Source organism: Cervus elaphus, chromosome 16, assembly GCF_910594005.1.
Source record: "Cervus elaphus chromosome 16, mCerEla1.1, whole genome shotgun sequence".
In the NCBI taxonomy this organism is placed as follows: Eukaryota; Metazoa; Chordata; class Mammalia; order Artiodactyla; family Cervidae; genus Cervus; species Cervus elaphus.
This window is the reverse complement of record NC_057830.1, coordinates 22,685,341-22,702,339: the sequence shown is the minus strand read 5'-3', so window position 1 is coordinate 22,702,339 and position 16,999 is coordinate 22,685,341. Positions and strand designations below refer to the sequence as shown.

The window sequence follows — 16,999 nt, the reverse complement described above, 5'->3', positions numbered from 1 at the left end:
CTTAATTATTTGGCTGCATCAGGGCTTAGTTGTGGCAGACAGGATCTTTGTTGTGCATAAAAAGATCTTTTATGCATGATCTTTTATTACAGCGCACGGACTCTAGGTGTAGCACACGGTCTTAGTAGTTGTGATGCGTGGGCTTAGTTGCCCCATGGCTTGTGGGACCTGAGTTCCCTGACCAGGGATCAAACCCACGTCCCTTGCATTGCCAGGAGGATCCTTAACCACTGGACCACAAGGAAGTCCCCGAAATTTTCAAATGTCACAAAATGTTAGTCTTTTGATTCTTCTTCAACCATTTGAATTATGTGAAAATTGTTATTAGTGGGTGGGCTGCCTAGAAGCAGCAAGCGGGCTGGATTTGCCCTGCAGTCCACAGGCTGTCCTCAGCTGTACATCCCAAGTGGCCTTTGGGAAATGTGCCTCCTGGTTTACCGATGGGGTGGAGAGTGAGGAGCGGAGCGTGGGGCGGGCTTCACGTGGCCTTGTCCACATCTGGCTCCAGGTGTGTGACTGTGAGCCTGGGTGGGCCAGTCCTGCCTCCATTTCCTCCTCTGTGCAGTGAAGTTTGGCAGCCGCTGGCAGGGTCCTGGCCCTGTGCTGTGACGCCCCCCATGCTGTGGCCCCTGGGCTGATAGACTCTGGTCAGCACCAGAAATTGGCCACCTGGCCACACGTCACATTCCCCTCTGCCGCAGCCCCCCATCATTCAGCCTCTCCCACCTGTACCCCATTTGTAAAGCCTGGCTTAGGGGCACCAGGCTGGCCTGTCCCCACTTCATAAGGCATCGCCCTGTTGAGATTTTCCCTCTGGACCCACTGGCCTCCTGAGCTTTCCTCCCTTCATGCTGGAAAGAGATTGTTCCTCTGGCCTCCCAGAACATCCTCCCTGCCCTGGGTCCTGGTGGGAGCTACACCTGGCTTGTAGGGCCCAGGCTCAGTCCTTCCTCAGCCCCAGGGCTGTGGGCAGCCAGGATTGGGCCCCTGATAGGCATGTGAGAAAGAAAAGAAGGCGATGTCTCAGTCATGCTTGTATTTGCAAATGCTGCACGTGGGCTTTCACCCTCTCCCCTTCATCAGGAACTTGAGGACTTGCGTATGGTTTTCAGTCTCCTGTTTCAGGGTCCCCGCCCCTCTCGGCCCCTGCAGTGCGTGTCTTCTCCCTCCAGGTCTGAAAGGGAAAGAAGACAGAATAGCCTGGTGGAGTTAGGCTCACAGACTTAGATCTGTGCCTCTCGAGCAGGTGCTTTTGCCCACCCTTCGCCACGCCCTCCTGAACAGTTTGTTGAAATAAGGAAACCCAGGGGCCCTTCTGGCCACCGCCATGTTGCTCGAATACTTCAGCCAAGCTGGGACAAGCATGCGTAAGGCCTCCAGATGGTCAAATACTCATCAGAACCAAGGCCGGGCCCCCAGTGTGGACATGTGGTGAGAACAGGGCTCAGCTCTGCTCCACAACGTCATTGCTGGACCCAGCTGGCCCTGCCATCCTGACCCAAGTCTTCATGGGCACTGATCCCACGGGAGGGATGGGGGAGGGAGGGGAGAAGGGAGGGGGCAGGATCGCCCATTGGAAGGTCTCACAGGTCAGTCCTTTGCTCACTCCCTGCCATCAGGAATGGTCAAGCGGCCAGGGAGGGAGCCTGGCGCCCCGGGGAGGGAATCACCTTTCCCTACAGGAGCTCCCACTGTGCTGGGGCCTGGCTCATTTGCCTAGAACAGGTGGAAATGCAATCATGGGGTCCCACACCTCCTGGGCTGGTGGGCTCAGGGTGGCTTTGGAATGCTGGCTATGCTGCCACGGCAGCAGGAAGCGGCTGTTTGGGGTAGAAAGACACCAGTTCCTCCCTCCCTGCTCCCCAGCAGCAGGCCCTTCTGGGTCAGCCATGCCTGGTCCTCACTGCAGAAAGCGAATGAGCAGGCACCACAGGGCTGGGGGAGCACAGAACGGCCGGCACACAGCCTCCACCAGGGAGCAGAGCTCCTTGTCACTACCTCCCGTCCCCTCACAGCAAGGGCATTGTGGTAAATGCACTTCATAAATTGTACCGTTTTAATTATTTTTGTGTGTACACCTTAGAAGCATTAAATACATTCACACTGTGAAACCCTCCTCCCCGTCCATCCCCAGAACATCTTATCTGACACCACTAAAATCCCATACCCGTTAACCACTAAGTCCCCCTTCCTCCCATTCCTCAGCCCCTAGCACCCACCCCTCTGCATCCCACCTCTGTGTCTTTGACTACTCTAAGAAGAACCTCATGTCATTGGAATCGGACAACATTCGTCCTTTTGAGACGAGCCTATTTCCCTTAGCATCATGTCCTAAAGGCTCATCCGTGTTGTAGCAGCTGACAGGATCTCCTTCCTGTTTGGGGCTGAGTCGCATTCCATCATGTGCATACCCCACATCTGCTTTATTCACCCCCTGGTAGACACTGGGGTTGTCTCTCCCCTGCTGCATGAACAGGCCTGCTCTCATCTCTCGTGCCCACACAAGAAACACCAGGTATGCCCAAAACTCAAGGGCATTCCACGAAATGCTGACCAGTGCTCTCCAAAAGTGTCAAGGACACCAAGACGAGGGCAGACGGGGAGCCCTATGTGGCAGGCGTGCTCTGGGTCCCGGGGCCAGGCTAAGTGTGGTTTTTCTGCGGAAGTTCTGTAATGGTGAGATGCCACCTGTGCAGCAAAGGCGGGAGCCCCTCCAGCTCTGGCCGCGTCCACCCACGACCACCCACCCGTGGACCCGGACATGGAGAGTCCAGTGCTGCAGCTGAGGGCACAGTCCCCCGGAGGGTGGGGGCCTGAGCGTGTGCATACTCAGCACATCTCTCAGGAGCCAGGTGGTACCCGGCCAGATTGTTTTCTCTCACGCAAGAGTTGAGATGGTGGTGGTCCTGCAGCCCTTCCCCCATGCTCCTATCGAACCCGAGCAGGTCTCCTGGCAACAGCACCCTAACTCCCCTCCACACGCCCGATGCCCACGTTCCCACAACCTGCTTTCTGACTCCAGGGCCACACATGGCCTTGGCACCTCTCCTCAGTCCCCCCGGTCTGGAGGGCTCCCCATCTGCCCTCGTCTTGGTGACCTTGACACTTTTGGAGAGCACTGGTCAGTGTTTCGTGGAATGCCCTTGAGTTTTGGGCATACCTGGTGTTGTGTTTAGATAGGGGTTGAGCATTTTGGGGAGATGACCTCTGTCTCAGGAATGTGGAGTCAGTGTGACCTCTTGGTTTTTTTTTTTTTGGCTGCGTCCAATTTTACTTTTAGCATGTGGGATCTTCATTGTGGCATGCAGGATATAGTTCCCTGACCAACGCTCAAACCCAGGAGCATTGGGAGTATGTAGTCTTAGCCACTGGACCACCGTGTTATCCCCACACTCTGTGGTCAGTGGGAGCAGCCCACCCCAGGGGGCCAGGAGCCAAGCCCCAGCTCCTCGAGGAGGGGTTGAAGAATTTGGGGGCCACATTCAGCCCCTGCAGTGGCTGACACTTAGTTATGGGCAACCATGGGCTTCCCTGGTGGCTCAGATGGTAAAGAAGCTGCCCTCAATGCAGGAGACCTGGGTTTGATCCCTAGGTCAGGAAGACCCCCTGGAGAAGGGAATGGCAACCCACTCCAGGATCCTTGCCTGGAGGATTCCATAAACAGAGGAGCCTGGTGGGCTACAGTCCATGGGGTCACAAAGAATCAGACATGACTGAGCGACTAATGCTCTGAGGCTAAATAGACACACGGTTCCGTCTTGCCCACTGACTTCTGTGTCCACCCGTGGGCCTTGCCTGCTGCGGTCACTGCTATGAGGTCTCAGGCCACTTTACTGTTCCACATTCATTGGAGTGGGTCAGGTGCAGTCATGGGGGCTCAGCCCTGCCCTGTTGGGGAGCAAGGGCTGGAGGCTGAGTGGGCTGTAGGGCGGGGGGATGGAGCCAGCCTGGGACAGGCTGCCCCCCTCCCCAACCCAGGCCACCTGCTCCGCTCTACATGAGTGTCCGCACCCTCGCCAGGGCCCTTCTATAGGATCCTGCTGAAGTTGCCCACTGGGCCAGTCACCCCAGGAAACTTTTTCTCTCTTCCGAGTCACATGATCCCAACTGTGATCTGAGATGTCGTCCTAATTCCTTCTTATGAATACAGGGTGCTCCTGGCCTCAGTGCCCAGGTCTCTGCCTACGCGGACAGGCCAGCACTGGGCCTGACGCTCTGTCACTTGCCTTCACAGTATGACGCCGTCGCAGGCGCGCTGCCCTCTCTCTCGGCTATGCTCACACACGGAGGAGGGTCTGTGACCCCTGGGCCTTCGAGGCATCACAGGCCAGGGGATCTGGGGTCACACGGGGACTTTGCACTCCAGCCAGACAGGTTACTTGAAAACGGGTTTCCGAGGACAGGGGCTGTGTCTCATCTGAGTCTCAAATAGGAAGCGCCGTGTAAATTTGGCAATCTTTTGACATTAAATAAAGCCCTTTCTAGAATGTCAAGGTGAGAGTGACTCACCAGCAAGGGAGAGAGAAAACGCTGAGCTTCTGAATGGCCAGCCCTGAGTCTGCTGGTGGGCTTCCGGTGGACGCCGAAGGGCAGCCTTCATTCTAGCTGAGCTCAGTGAGAACAATCAGCCTGTCCCGATGGCCTCTGCACCCAGTTTTCCTTCTGTGCTGCGGGCTCTGGGGCCATCGGCCTGAGAGGGAGATGTCCCAGGCCCAGTGTTGCGGAGCATGGAGGAGCCTGCTCTGCTCTCTGCTACCTTCCCTGGTGGCTCAGATGGTAAAGAATCTGCCTGCAGTGCAGGAGACCCAGGTCCAATCCCTGGGTCTGCAGGAGACCCAGGTCCAATCCCTGGGTCGGGAAGACCTCCTGGAGAAGGGAATGACTACCCACTCCAGTATTCTTGCCTGGAGAATCCCATTGAGAGAGGAGCCTGGCGAGCTACAGTCCACGGGGTCACAAAAGAGTCAGATACGACAGAGCGACTAACACTCACAGACACCCTGCGCGTGGCTCTCCATTTCCCTAGCTGTGTTCATTTCTTGTAGATGCGAGAGCAGTGACTGCCTCCTCACTTGTCTTCCTCTGTTTGCTCTCCTCCAGCATTCCCTGCGGCCTCGCTGGATTCACACACTGTCGTCTATGTGCTGGTGTCCATGTGTGGGAACACGAGATGGGTTTTGGAGGCTGTGGTCTCTGGCCTAGTGAGGCTGGGAGGGCAGCCAGGAGTGTCAGGCTAGCGCACCTTCCTGCACACGGAGTGGGCAGAGGAGGTGCAGAGAAGCACTGCTGGCAAGTAGGATGAGGGTGGGCGCTTGGAAGGGGAGGGGGGGGTTGGAGCAAGGCCCAGTGTACTCTGAGTTAGTCTGTGGGCTCCCCCCAGCCCGCAAAACCACGCGCTGCCCATGATGTCACAGTGCTGCTATGCAGATCTGTCTAGGATCTAACCTGGCCTTGTACCACTTCCTCCTCCAGAAGCTTGGGGAGATGCCTTGTCACCATTCCTCCCTGTGAGCTAGAGAGGCAGCCAGCCCTTGAAGGCTGCCCCACCCCGTGCCCACCGCTCTCGTCTGTTTCACACCCACAGGGCAGGAAGTTTGTCTACGCCGGCTCCAACTCGGGCGTGGTGCAGGCCCCTGTGGCCTTCTGCGGGAAGCATGGCACCTGCGAGGACTGCGTGCTCGCCCGGGACCCCTACTGCGCCTGGAGCCCGGCCACGGCCACCTGTGTCGCCCTGCACCAGACTGACGGCCCCAGCAGGTAGCGTGCGCGGCATGTGGGCGCCCTGCCCAGCCCCATGGCCTGACGCGTGTGCACCCTGTAACCCATGCCCCGTTATCTTGCAGGGGCCTGATTCAGGAAATGAACGGGGACGCATCCACTTGCCCTGGTAAGTTGCCCATCCCCGCCACCCCCCCTTTAGGGGCGGCCGGGTCTCCTTAACCATTTCATGACGCTTTGCTGTTGTAGCATTTCGCACGTTTTGTTTTTCTTTCTCGGAACAGAGGTCGAGTATCTCGTGGCAGACCCCCGTGATGTTTCTTTGTCCCTTGTATCACAAAACAGGATGCTGAAGCCATGCAGAGTGTGTTTACTGGGAGGCACTCTCATCCCAAACTGTGATGTCCACTCTTGACACGCCTCTCTCTTCCACTTAGCTTGGGGCTACACCTCTTGTGGGGCTTCCCCAGTGGCTCAGTGGATAAAGAATCCACCTGCGATACAGGAGATGCAGGAGACATGGGTTTGATCCCCGAGTTGGGAAGCTCCCCTGGAAGAGGGCATGGCAACCCACTCCAGTATTCTTGCCTGGAGAATCCCATGGACAGAGGAGCCTGGCGGGGTATAGTCCATGGGGTCACAAAGAGTCGGGCACAGCTGAGCACACACGCATACACACCTCTTGTGAGCCGGAGGGAGGTACTCAGGAGACATTAGTTCCCATTCCCCTTAGGTCATCCCACCCCTGCCAGGAGGTCAGGCATGTCTCAGCTGAAGGCAGGTGTGCCCTGGGCTCCCATCCCTAACCTGACAGATGTCATCAGTTAAGACAGGTTTAGGAGGAGGGTGGCAAGGCCCGCCAAGCTGCTAGCAGAAGTCTGATGTGTTTGCCTTGGCGCCGCCACCAGAAGGCACAGCTGGCTTCTCTGCGGCCTCCCTGGCCTGGGGAGTTCTCCCCGTCCCCCGGGGCTGCCACTGGGAGCTCATCTTTGCTTTTTGGTCACGCATGTCTTTATCTCCTTAGCTGTTCTGGAAGATTCCATGTTGCTCCACTGGGTGAAATTCTTGTGTCCTCTTTGTACATGTTGACCTATTTTCGAGAGACGTGTTGAGCGGGGTTGTTGATGCTGTGCACATTTATTTTAATGTTCCAGATAAAATTAAAGAAAGTTACCTGCAGCATTTTTTCAAGCATGGCGGCACAGCAGAACTCAAATGTTCCCAAAAGTCCAACCTGGCCCGGGTGGTATGGAAGTTCCAGAATGGCGTGCTCAAGGCCGAAAGCCCCAAGTACAGCCTGGTAGGCAGAAAGAACCTGCTCATCTTCAACCTGTCAGAAGGAGACAGCGGGGTGTATCAGTGCCTGTCGGAGGAGAGGGTCAAGAACAAGACAATCTTGCAGGTGGTGGCCAAGCATGTTCTGGAGGTCAAGACAGTCCCGCGAACCACAGTGGCCTCTACCTCGCCGGCCACACGGACAGAAGGCAGTCGGATCACCCCTAGAGTGTCAGTGGGGCCCACCCCAGTCTCCTTTCCCCAGACCCCAGCTGTGCGGGTCACCACGCCGAGTGCTGTCCCCCCACCATCCAGCCCCGTGGCACCCACCAGTACGTCCTGCGAACCAAAGATCGTCATTAACACGGTCCCGCAAGTCCACTCGGAGAAGACACTGTATCTCAAGTCCAGTGACAACCGCCTCCTCATGTTTCTTTTCCTCTTCTTCTTCGCCCTCTTCCTCTGCCTCATCTCCTACAATTGCTATAAGGGCTACCTGCCCGGACAGTGCTTGAAATTCCGCTCGGCCATGCTCCTCGGGAAGAAGAAGCCCACGTCAGACTTCTCAGACTTTGAGCAGAGTGTGAAGGAGACGCTGGTGGAGCAGGGCAGCTTCTCCCAGCAGAATGGGGGACAGCCCAAGCCGGCCCTGGACACCGGCTACGAGACAGAGCAGGACACCATGGCCAGCCGGCTGCCCACGGACCGGGAGGACTCGCAGAAGATCGACGAGCTCCCGGGCAGGGACCGGCCGTTCGACGTCAAGTGCGAGCTGAAGTTCGCCGACTCGGACGCGGACGGGGACTGAGGCCCCGGCCGCCCACAGGTCCCTTGTGTTGCCACCTCAGCGCCCCATCCAGTGCTGCGTAGGTAGCCGTCGTCAGCAAACCTCCGTCTTCTGTGTCTTTTCTCTTGGGTCGCGCTTGTGACTTGGTTTCTCTTTGTCCTTTTGGAAAACAGCAAGCATCGAGTCCGGCCTCCCTGGTCGGTGGGGCGTTTGGAGTCGGGCCCGCAGGCTCACCCATGGCCGCTCTGCGGCGGAGAGACGGCCAGACTGCCACTGGCCTGAGAAGAAGGTCTGTGAACGTCCCCTCCTCGTAGCAGCCACTGAAAGATAATTTAATTCCAGATTGGAAATGACGTTTTAGTTTATCAGATTGGTAACTTATCACCTGTTGTCCAGGTTGGCACGGACCTTTCCTTCCACGTCATTACTTTGTAGGATTTTGCTTTAATTATGTTGGCGTGTTGGGTCATTTTATTTTTTTAATTACTAAAGCAGATGTTTTAATATTTGGAAGGTGTACATCTTCTGAATTTTGTTGTATATTAGGATAAAGGTATGGCTTACGTTGCTTAAGATTCTCAGGGATAAACTTACTTTTGCTAAATGCATTCTTTTCCGCTTTTAGAAATGTAGACAGAATCATCTCTTGATCGCACTTCTTTTTTTAATTATTCTTAAAATTTTGTTCCTTGAGGGAAGCATCGTTTTCAGAGATTTTTCTTTCTGTACCTTTTTACTCTTGTCTTAACTCTTTCGAAGAAAAGGCTGTGGGGGACCATCCCATGACACTGGGCAGAGTTTGGAGGGAGGGACGGGCCCCAGCATGCTCTGGATGGAGCTGGGCTAGCCCAGAGCTGAGAGGACAAGCGTGTTACAATCTAATGCCCATGGCCACTGGTGAAAACCTCTTGTTCAGGCAGAATGTTCTCCAGGATGTCTTGGTCATCTGAACATCTCCTTTTCCATTTTGCTTCCATCTCATGCTCTCCGCCTGCCCAGACTCTCTGTTTGGCCTAATTGAGCTGTCCACAACTGGAAAAGAGCTGGGTGGCCAGGGGGCAGCCAGGCCAGTGACCACAGCCCCCCAGCCCCCACATGCTGCTGCCGCAGACCTGCCAAGCCTGGCGCCATCTGTCAAGGTGCACGTGGGCTGCACGGTCCTACCATCACCGACGTCACACTCCACCTCCTGCTTTCCAGACGCCCACAAGAGGAGGCTTTCTTTCCGTGGCAAAGAGCAATAAACTCTGAGCGTGTGTGCCTGTGTGGCCGATGTCATCTTCCAGCATGATAGGATTTGACCGTTCTGGTGTAAACATTTGTGTTTTATAAGATTTACTTTGTTTTTATTTTTCTACTTTGAATTGTATACATTTGGAAAGTAACCGAATAAACAGAAGCTTATATCCTTGATGCGGGCCCGTGGTTCTCTGCGGCTCCTCCGCCGCCTCCCCGCGTGGCCTGGGCCCCTTTTCTCTCCTCTGCTTCATTCTCCTCCCCCGGCATGCGGTGCACTCCTGATGACTTCTCCTCAGAGCCCTCTCTCTTTTCTGTCCTCTGTCTCGCAGCCTCATCTCCTCTGCCCTTCCCTCCTCCGGGGTCCTCTTCCCTGTCCTGTCTGGGCCCTGACTCATCTTCCTCTCCCCGAAGCCCCTGGCCGGCCTCGGGCCCAGGGCCTGACAGCCACCTGCAGGTCACCTTGCTGCCGCCCTTCCTCAGCGACCAGGCCCAGCACGTGCATGCCCTGGGAACCTTCCATCTCTTCTGCCAGGCCACAGGTGAGCAGGGCACCTGTCCAGGTGGGGGTGGGGGGGACTTCCTCCAGGAGCACTGCCTTCCTTACTGCATCCCTCCAGTAATCTCCAGCGATGCTTAACCGTGACCCCAGAGCTGTTCCTGTGGACAGTAGGGGTCAACCAGTGTTTTCCATGAAGGACCAAACTCGGACTTTGCAAGCCATGGTTTCTGTTGCAGCTACTTGGGTCTTCTTTTGTAACCTGAAAGCTGCCAATGGGTGGGTGTGGCCATGCACCCAAATTTATTTGCACACTCGAGCTGCAGCTTGCCAGTTACTGGTATATAAGGTTACTTCTGTGTTGGCTAACAATTTGGGTTTAATAGACTTGGCATCTGGAGATTTAAAAATGAACTTTAGAGCCTCCAGAATGGGAATTGTTTTAACAATTTGCTTTGAGATGTTTAAATGCAGAAACGGTGTCAAGTCTAGTGTGCCCTCAGCCATAGGCAGTGTTGGCTCGATGCTGGACAACACCGAGATGGGGTGTCAGCCACGCCTCTGTGCTGAGCATGTCCCATGGGGGCTCTGGGCAGTACTCGGCAGCCTGGTCTCCCTGCTGCCATCTTCTAACTCATTAGTAGCTGCAAACACACAGCATGCTCCAGGCCTGCTCAAGAATAAACTTAGGAGGAAAAGCAAATCTCTTTTTTTTTTTTTTTCACTGTTTGGAGAATTTAAGCAAGCTGTGGGAAGTGTTAAACTGCTACCCACTTCCCTGTGGGTTGACTCATGAGCCTTCATGTCCACTGTGACCCTGCACTTGTAGCCACTGGTGGCTCCGCCTGGGCCCCAAGCATTGGACAGGGAAGTTGTCTATGAAGGAGATGCTTGCAAACAGACCTGCGAGGGTTGGGTCCATGTGGCCCCAGGTCACCTGGGTGCTGCTCTTAGCCCTGACTCCTTGGGCAGGCACTGGGGAAGTGCTTCAGCCCTCCCTGGCCCGGCCCGCAGTGGCAGCATCCTTCACAGCCACGCTGGGGAAATCACTCAGCAGTGGGAAGGCGGAGACACTTGGTACTGGTGTCTCCAGGCTCCCTGCTGACAGACGCAGGCCTCAGGATCCCCACAGATGGCCTGTGAGGGCCCACCCCTCGATGGAGCAGTTTCACTCCGTCTCCACTCGGGGACCTCCCCTTCCCGAGGGCAACCTGCTGGTGAGGGGCGGAGTGAACGAGAGCACCTCTCCTCTGCTGAGGCCGTGCTGGGGGCCTGTCCCCAGGCTTTTCCTGCCGCAGGTGGCTGGGTTGGGTACCCCCCATGATACATCCAGATCTAGGCTGGTGTTGCCCTTTTCTCCTAAATCTAGCCCATGAGCCCACACTGGGTCCCTGCGCAGTGCGGGTGTTCAAGTGCACAGTGTTTAAGAAGGCAGCAGCCCTGGACAGCTCCTCCCCCAGGTGGTGGCAGGCGCCGGAGCTCCATCAGCCAGTGCAGGCTCTGGCTCTGCATAGGTGTCAGCTCCTGCCTCCACCTGCGGGCACCTCCCTGTCCAGGCTGCTCCCACCTGGCCTTGGCCTGGGTGTCACTGCGGAGCTGGGCTTACCAAACTGTCCCACATGGCTAGAGCACTGGCCCAGCTAAGGCCAGGTCAGCTTCTCACAGTGGGGACAGCCTTGCAGCTGAGTGACTCTGAGGGGCTTCTCTGCATCTCCAGATTATGCTGGTGGAATGTGTGTGTGCTTGGGTGTCTGTATGTCGATACGTGTATGTGTACATAGGTACATGTATGTGCTTTGTGTACTGACCTATCTGTGTGCACACGTGTGCCTGTATGTCTGTGTGTTCTTGCATGAATATGTATGCAGACACCCGTGTGTGTGAATGTGTTTCTATTTGGTGCAGAGCACTCTGCACAACTGTGCCTTGTGGCCATGCTTCTATTCAAAGGCCTTGAGACTTGAGTGTGGGTAGGATGAATTCTGGGTTTGGGGGTGGTTCTCCAACCTGCTGGCTGTCTTCCATTTGAAAGTTAGGAGTTAGGAAAATACCGATAAATGGAGAAAAGGGGTTCTGAGCTGGAGAAATCATGAAGGCATGTAGTCGTGTTCTTCTTTTCTGAAAAAAATCCATGCTCTTGTGGCAAAATTAGAACAGATAAGCAAAGAGATCTTCCACTATGTGCATGTGAGCACACTTTATTTTGCCTGTAAATATAAAGATATGGGACATCTCAGAGGTGTGGCAAGTTCAGATTCAGACCCATTGCAATAAAGCAACTATTGTAATGAAGTGAGTTGCATGAATTTTTTCCTTTCCCAGTACATTTAAAACTTACATAAGAATGGCATAAGCATTATGTACCTTAATTTAAAAATGCTAATGGTCATCTGAGCCTTCAGCAAGCTGAGGCACTTACAACAAAGATCACCAGTCATGGTCACCATAGAATTATTGTATTAATGATAATGAAAAAGTTCAAAGTACAGTGAGAATTACCAAAGTGTGATACACAGACGGAAAGTGAGCAAATGCTGTTGGAAAAAATGGCAGCAATCAACTTGCTCAATGCAGGGTTGCCACACACCTTTGATTTATAAAAAACATAATCTCTGCAAAGTGCAATATAGCAAAGCACAATCAAACAAAGCAAGCTTGTGTAGATCACAGCGATTGGTGATATGTCCGTGTGCATGTCTGTGCAGATCATGTGGTTGCACATGCATGTGTATACACACAGAAAGTTTTGCTGTTTAGTTGCTCAGTTGTGTCTGACTCTTTGCCACCCCGTGGACTGTAGCCCGCCAGGCTTCTCTGTCCATGGGATTCTTGTGGACTCTGGACAGCTTCCCAGGTGGCTCAGTGGTAAAGAATCCGCCTGCCAATGCAGGAGACAGTGGGTTTGATCCCTCAGTCAGGAAGATCCCCTGGAGGAGGGCATGGCAACCCACTCCAGTATTCTTGTCTGGAGAATCCCATGGACAGAGGAGACTGGTGGGCTACAGTGCAAAGGGTCCCAAAGACACGACTGAGAGACTAAGCGCACACACACATGCGGACTCTGAGCCATGTGGGGGAATCCGGAGTGAGTGTCCTTGGTGCGTACTCCGAGCCTCTGGGTGCTCAGAGACCAGAACTGCACCCCTATGGGGGCACCTGGCCGTCCAGTAGCTTGCAGAACTCTGCGTGAGTATGGGAGCTGAGCACAGGGAGGGGGATGCCTGGAGCTGCATGGGACATGGCCCGATGACTTGGGGTGGTCTCTTGCACCCCCCTCCAGCTGGGGGCTCTCAGGCCCTTCGCCTCTAGGATGGGTCGGCTTTCCTCAAGAAGGGGCCGTTGCTCAGAGGAGTTCTGGTTTTGTCACACAGTGGAGTATGCTGGAGAAGGAAATTGGAAACCCACTCCAGTATTCTTGCTGGAGAAACCCCATGGACAGAGGAGCCTGGCGGGCTACAGTCCATGGGGTCACAAAGAGTTGGACACAACTGAGCAACTAAAACACATAGTCAACTCTGCCTAGCGGTTTCCTTGGACAGGGTGGGGTCAGGGTGGAGCCAACAGTCCCACAAACCTGAAGTGGGGGCTGGGGCCCGAGACTGCCGGCAGCCCCAGCCCACGGTGGCTGTGAGGGGTGGGCCCAGCACCCCAAATTTCCAGGTAGCAGGCCCCTGGGAGACAGGGCAGGTGGGTTTGGCTTGCTGCCCTAGGTCCCCACTGACATCGTGTACTGGCCCTGCTGACTGGTTTTAACTTTTAACTTCCTTTCCCTCTCTCTTTAATCTCTTCTGCATTCAGAATGAGTTGGATAGTTTTTTAAAAAGAATAAATGGAACGTAAGTATTTTAACATTTTTCATACTTGACACGGTTAGATCCCCATTTAGAGAACATTTAATGGTGCTTCATGCTATACTCACGGTAAAGGTGCATGTGGGTGTGGTTTTCATGTTGTTTGTGCCCCAACGACTGTGGGTCTAAGGAGAATTTGGCTCCTGAGAGGTCCTGGCCTGTATGGTTCAGGGTGACGAATCGTCCCCAGCTCGGGCCACTTGGGTTCTTTGTCTCGGTGTCGGTCAGGAGAACCTATCTGAGGCTCCAGTGACCCATGTTTGAGGCTCCCGTCCTGGGGATTCGATGCGTGTCATCAGTGGGCAGGGCGAGAAGATGAGAACCGACCTTACTGTCTGTTCTGAGAAGCCTTTGCATTTTGACCAGTCGGCTTATGAGTAGCAGCTTTTAGAGTTGACCGCCCTGAGTTGCCCACCAGCCGGGGAATGACTAAATGGGGCACGATGTCATGAAGAGCCTTCAGTTAAAGTGAGGCAGGCACCCAGCAGGTGTCACAGACATGGGTGTGTGTACCTGTAGGTGTGGATCTGCATATATGTATAAGCATGCATATCTGAAAATAAGAGTGGAGTTATCTGTGGGCAGGGTACAAAATGTTCTGTATACAAAAATGTACCTTGTACCAAAGTATGGTTTCCCGGTTGGCTCAGTGGTTAAGAACCCGCCTGCCAATGCAGGAGATACAAGAGACGCAGGTTCGATCCCTGGGTCAGGAAGATCTCCTGGAGAAGGGCATGGCAACCCACTCCAGTATTCTTGGACTGGAGAATCCCCTGAACAGAGTAGCCTGGCGTGCTACAGTCCGTGGGGTCACAAAGTGTCAGACATGACTGAGCACACATACAAGGGTGACAGAATAAAACACCAACAATCCCACCCAGAAAACAAGTGAACAGACCCCACGGTCCCCATGGGACCAGTACGGCAGGGAGCTGCCGTTGTGAATTACTTCTGAACACCTTTCAGAATTCCCTCCAGAGCCTGTGGCTCATGTCTTTCTTCCACATAGCACTGTTTTGTTGTAGAAGCAATATTTGCTTCTTGTAGTGAATTTGAAACTTTAGGGAAGTATAAAGAGCAGAATCAAATCACATCTTTGAGGATCCTGAACGTGGTGGGTCAAAGGTGAATAGGCCCCAGCGGGTCACACGGGGACCTGACTCACTAGGAGTCCGTCAAAGGTAATTTTATCTAAACTAGACGTCTCTCCCCTTGTAAAAAGCCCAGCATGTGGCAGAGAAACATCTCAGCCAGCCGCCTGCACCTGACCGTGGACACATGTCCCCACTCACAAGCACAGCCAGATGCCTGTTGTTTCCGTGCAGGTGTTTTAATCCTTCGGCTCTATCATCGGCTGCTCGGTAAACTCCAGCCACAGATAGACGTAGTCCCGGTACCCCTGAGCATCCTGTGTGAAATGTTTCATTATGTCCTTCCCAGGCTGGTGGGCATCTCAGAGGGAATTGAGCTCTTGAAAGCTGATTCTCAGGCAGGGCTGCTCTGGTCTAGGTCAGACTGACCTGCCCGCCTGCTGCCCAGGGTGGTCCAGTCAACACGGAATTGCAGGCATTTGTCAGGGAGCTAGGACCCCCTGGTCCACATGGTTGGGGTGCTCAGCTGGCACAGGCAGTGGGGGGAACAGCCCCAGCACGGCCCCCTGCTCCATTACTGGGAGCAGCGGAACAGAGGGCATGGGTGTCCCCCAGAGCCCTCAGGGAGCAGGGCCTGCCTCCCTCTCCTGCCCGGCTCTGAACCCCTCGGGTGCCTGGGGTGGGCGGCGGCTGCTGTAACGCCTGGACTGTCCTGTGCTCCGTCACAGCTCAGCTCAGCCACAGGGGCTGCGCACACCCCAGGAAGGAGCCGGGGTGTTGCTGGGTGTTTCAGTTGTGACTTGTCCTGCCTTTGGCCCACATTAGAGTGGAAGCCGGTGTCTTATCAGATGCCGGGGAGATGCCCCGGCTTGTTTGTTCTTTAGTAGAGACGGGAGGTGGGCCTGACTCAGCACAGCCCTTGGGGCCCGGGGTGAAGCCTGAAACCCTGGACTCATCAGCCGCACATTGTGCAGGGGGACGGGGGCCCCATCAAGGAGGTGCCGTGCTGAGTGAGGCTGATTCCAGCCTTGGGGCCAGAGCCCAGTTTTGCCCCACGCTCTCCACACACTGGTCCCCAAGGCCCGCACCCCCCGGCCTCTCTGTAATGAGCATGGGATCTGGGGGTGATGGTGCATGGAGCCCTGGCATACTTCAGGAAGGGGGCTTCGGCCTGGGCCCTTTTCCGCCTCCAGTCCGCTGTCCTCCAAGTCGTTATTCTGTAAGACAGGCTGTCAGCCCTTCTCAGCACCCCGGTGCGCCTGGGGCTCCTGGCGGCAGTCCCACCCCTGGGCGTGAAGGCCCTGCCAGGCCCCAAGGGGCAGGCAGCTCTGACCTCCCGATGCCCCAAGGAGAGGGAGCAGGCTTGCAGGGGCAGAGCTTTAGGCCAAAGGTGGGGGCAGCAGGGCCAGTGGGCATATGAGTTTCCCAGGCCCAGACCCTCTGTGCGGAATAGACACCCTCTCCAGAGCACTTCACAGGGGTGCACAGCCCAGCAAGATAGGAAAAGGAGGTTCACTCTGACGTCCCCGTGTGTGTGTCCTGGGGACACGGCCATGCAAGGGTGCTTTGAAAAAGGCGCCCGAGCAAGGTCAAGGAGCAGGGAGCCACGAAGCACGAGGTGGTGAAGTGTTTGTACCCCTTTGCTCCCAGGGGTCACTGGGGACCACAGTGGGGAACCACCTCCAGGGAAAGGACAGAGACTTAGGAGGAAGCTGTCCTGTCACTTTGGGACCAGCTGGGACGAGGCCCCTAATCTGGGAAGCCCCCACACCCTGCCTCCCATACCAGAGTAGTTCTCATGACCCCTAGTTCTCATGACCTTCACCCAGGGGTGAAGATGGTCTGTGTATCCCCAGGTCCTGCAGACGTTCACTTCCTCTGGGAGAAGAACGGGCGCGAGCTGGAGGTGTGTGTGCCCACGCAGACCCACGCACTGCCCGACGGCAGGGCCCTCGTGCTCAGCTGGCTGCGAGACGCCCTCCGGGAGAGCGCCGAGTACCGCTGCTCTGCGCTCTCCTGGGCCGGGAACAAGACCTCCAGGGCGCGGGTCACCGTGACCAGGCTCGGTAAGTGAGCTTCACTGTTTACCCTTGTCCCTTGAGCAGCAAGCAGGCTTGTATGGGGACGCTTCAGTCTGGGGATTACCTATCGGCTTTCACGAAGACAGAAAGTTACTTTTTCACCGTCTTATCGCCCAGCTGCATGCCTGTGTGTGCCTACCTGCACACAAACACACCTTTGCCCATGAGCACACATGGTGGCTGCCCATCCCGTCCTCCCAACATTAGACTCTGTTACGTTATTCGGATGGCCAACTCTGTAGGGCCAGATAACAACGCTGTTGTGATTTCCCCTTCTGTACTTCTGTTTCCCACATAACCGACCACTGTGCCCACCCGTTTGCTTGGTTCATTGTTGTTTTTCTTGTTCACTCGCTAAGTCGTATCTGGCTCTTTATGACCCCATGGACTGCAGCAGGCTAGGCTCCCTGCTCCTTCAGTATTTCCTGAAGTTTGCTCAGATTCACGTCCAGTGAGTCAGT

At 55.2% G+C, this 16,999-nt stretch overlaps 1 protein-coding gene across 8 annotated transcripts in view; it reads left to right on the top strand.

The window, feature by feature from the left end:
- Positions 1-16,999, top strand: part of SEMA4D (semaphorin 4D) — a 132,553-nt gene that overhangs the window by 110,284 nt on the left and 5,270 nt on the right. For 7 of the 8 annotated variants that reach the window (XM_043870493.1, XM_043870494.1, XM_043870498.1 and 4 more), the window contains 3 exons: positions 5,585-5,757; positions 5,844-5,887; positions 6,873-9,191. In XM_043870493.1, the coding sequence (XP_043726428.1) occupies positions 5,585-5,757; positions 5,844-5,887; positions 6,873-7,801 (1,146 nt within the window). In that variant the 3' untranslated portion in view covers positions 7,802-9,191. Of the gene's footprint in view, positions 1-5,584; positions 5,758-5,843; positions 5,888-6,872; positions 9,192-9,348; positions 9,559-16,313; positions 16,524-16,999 lie in introns of those variants that run through there. The other variant, XM_043870500.1, reaches the window with a different exon arrangement.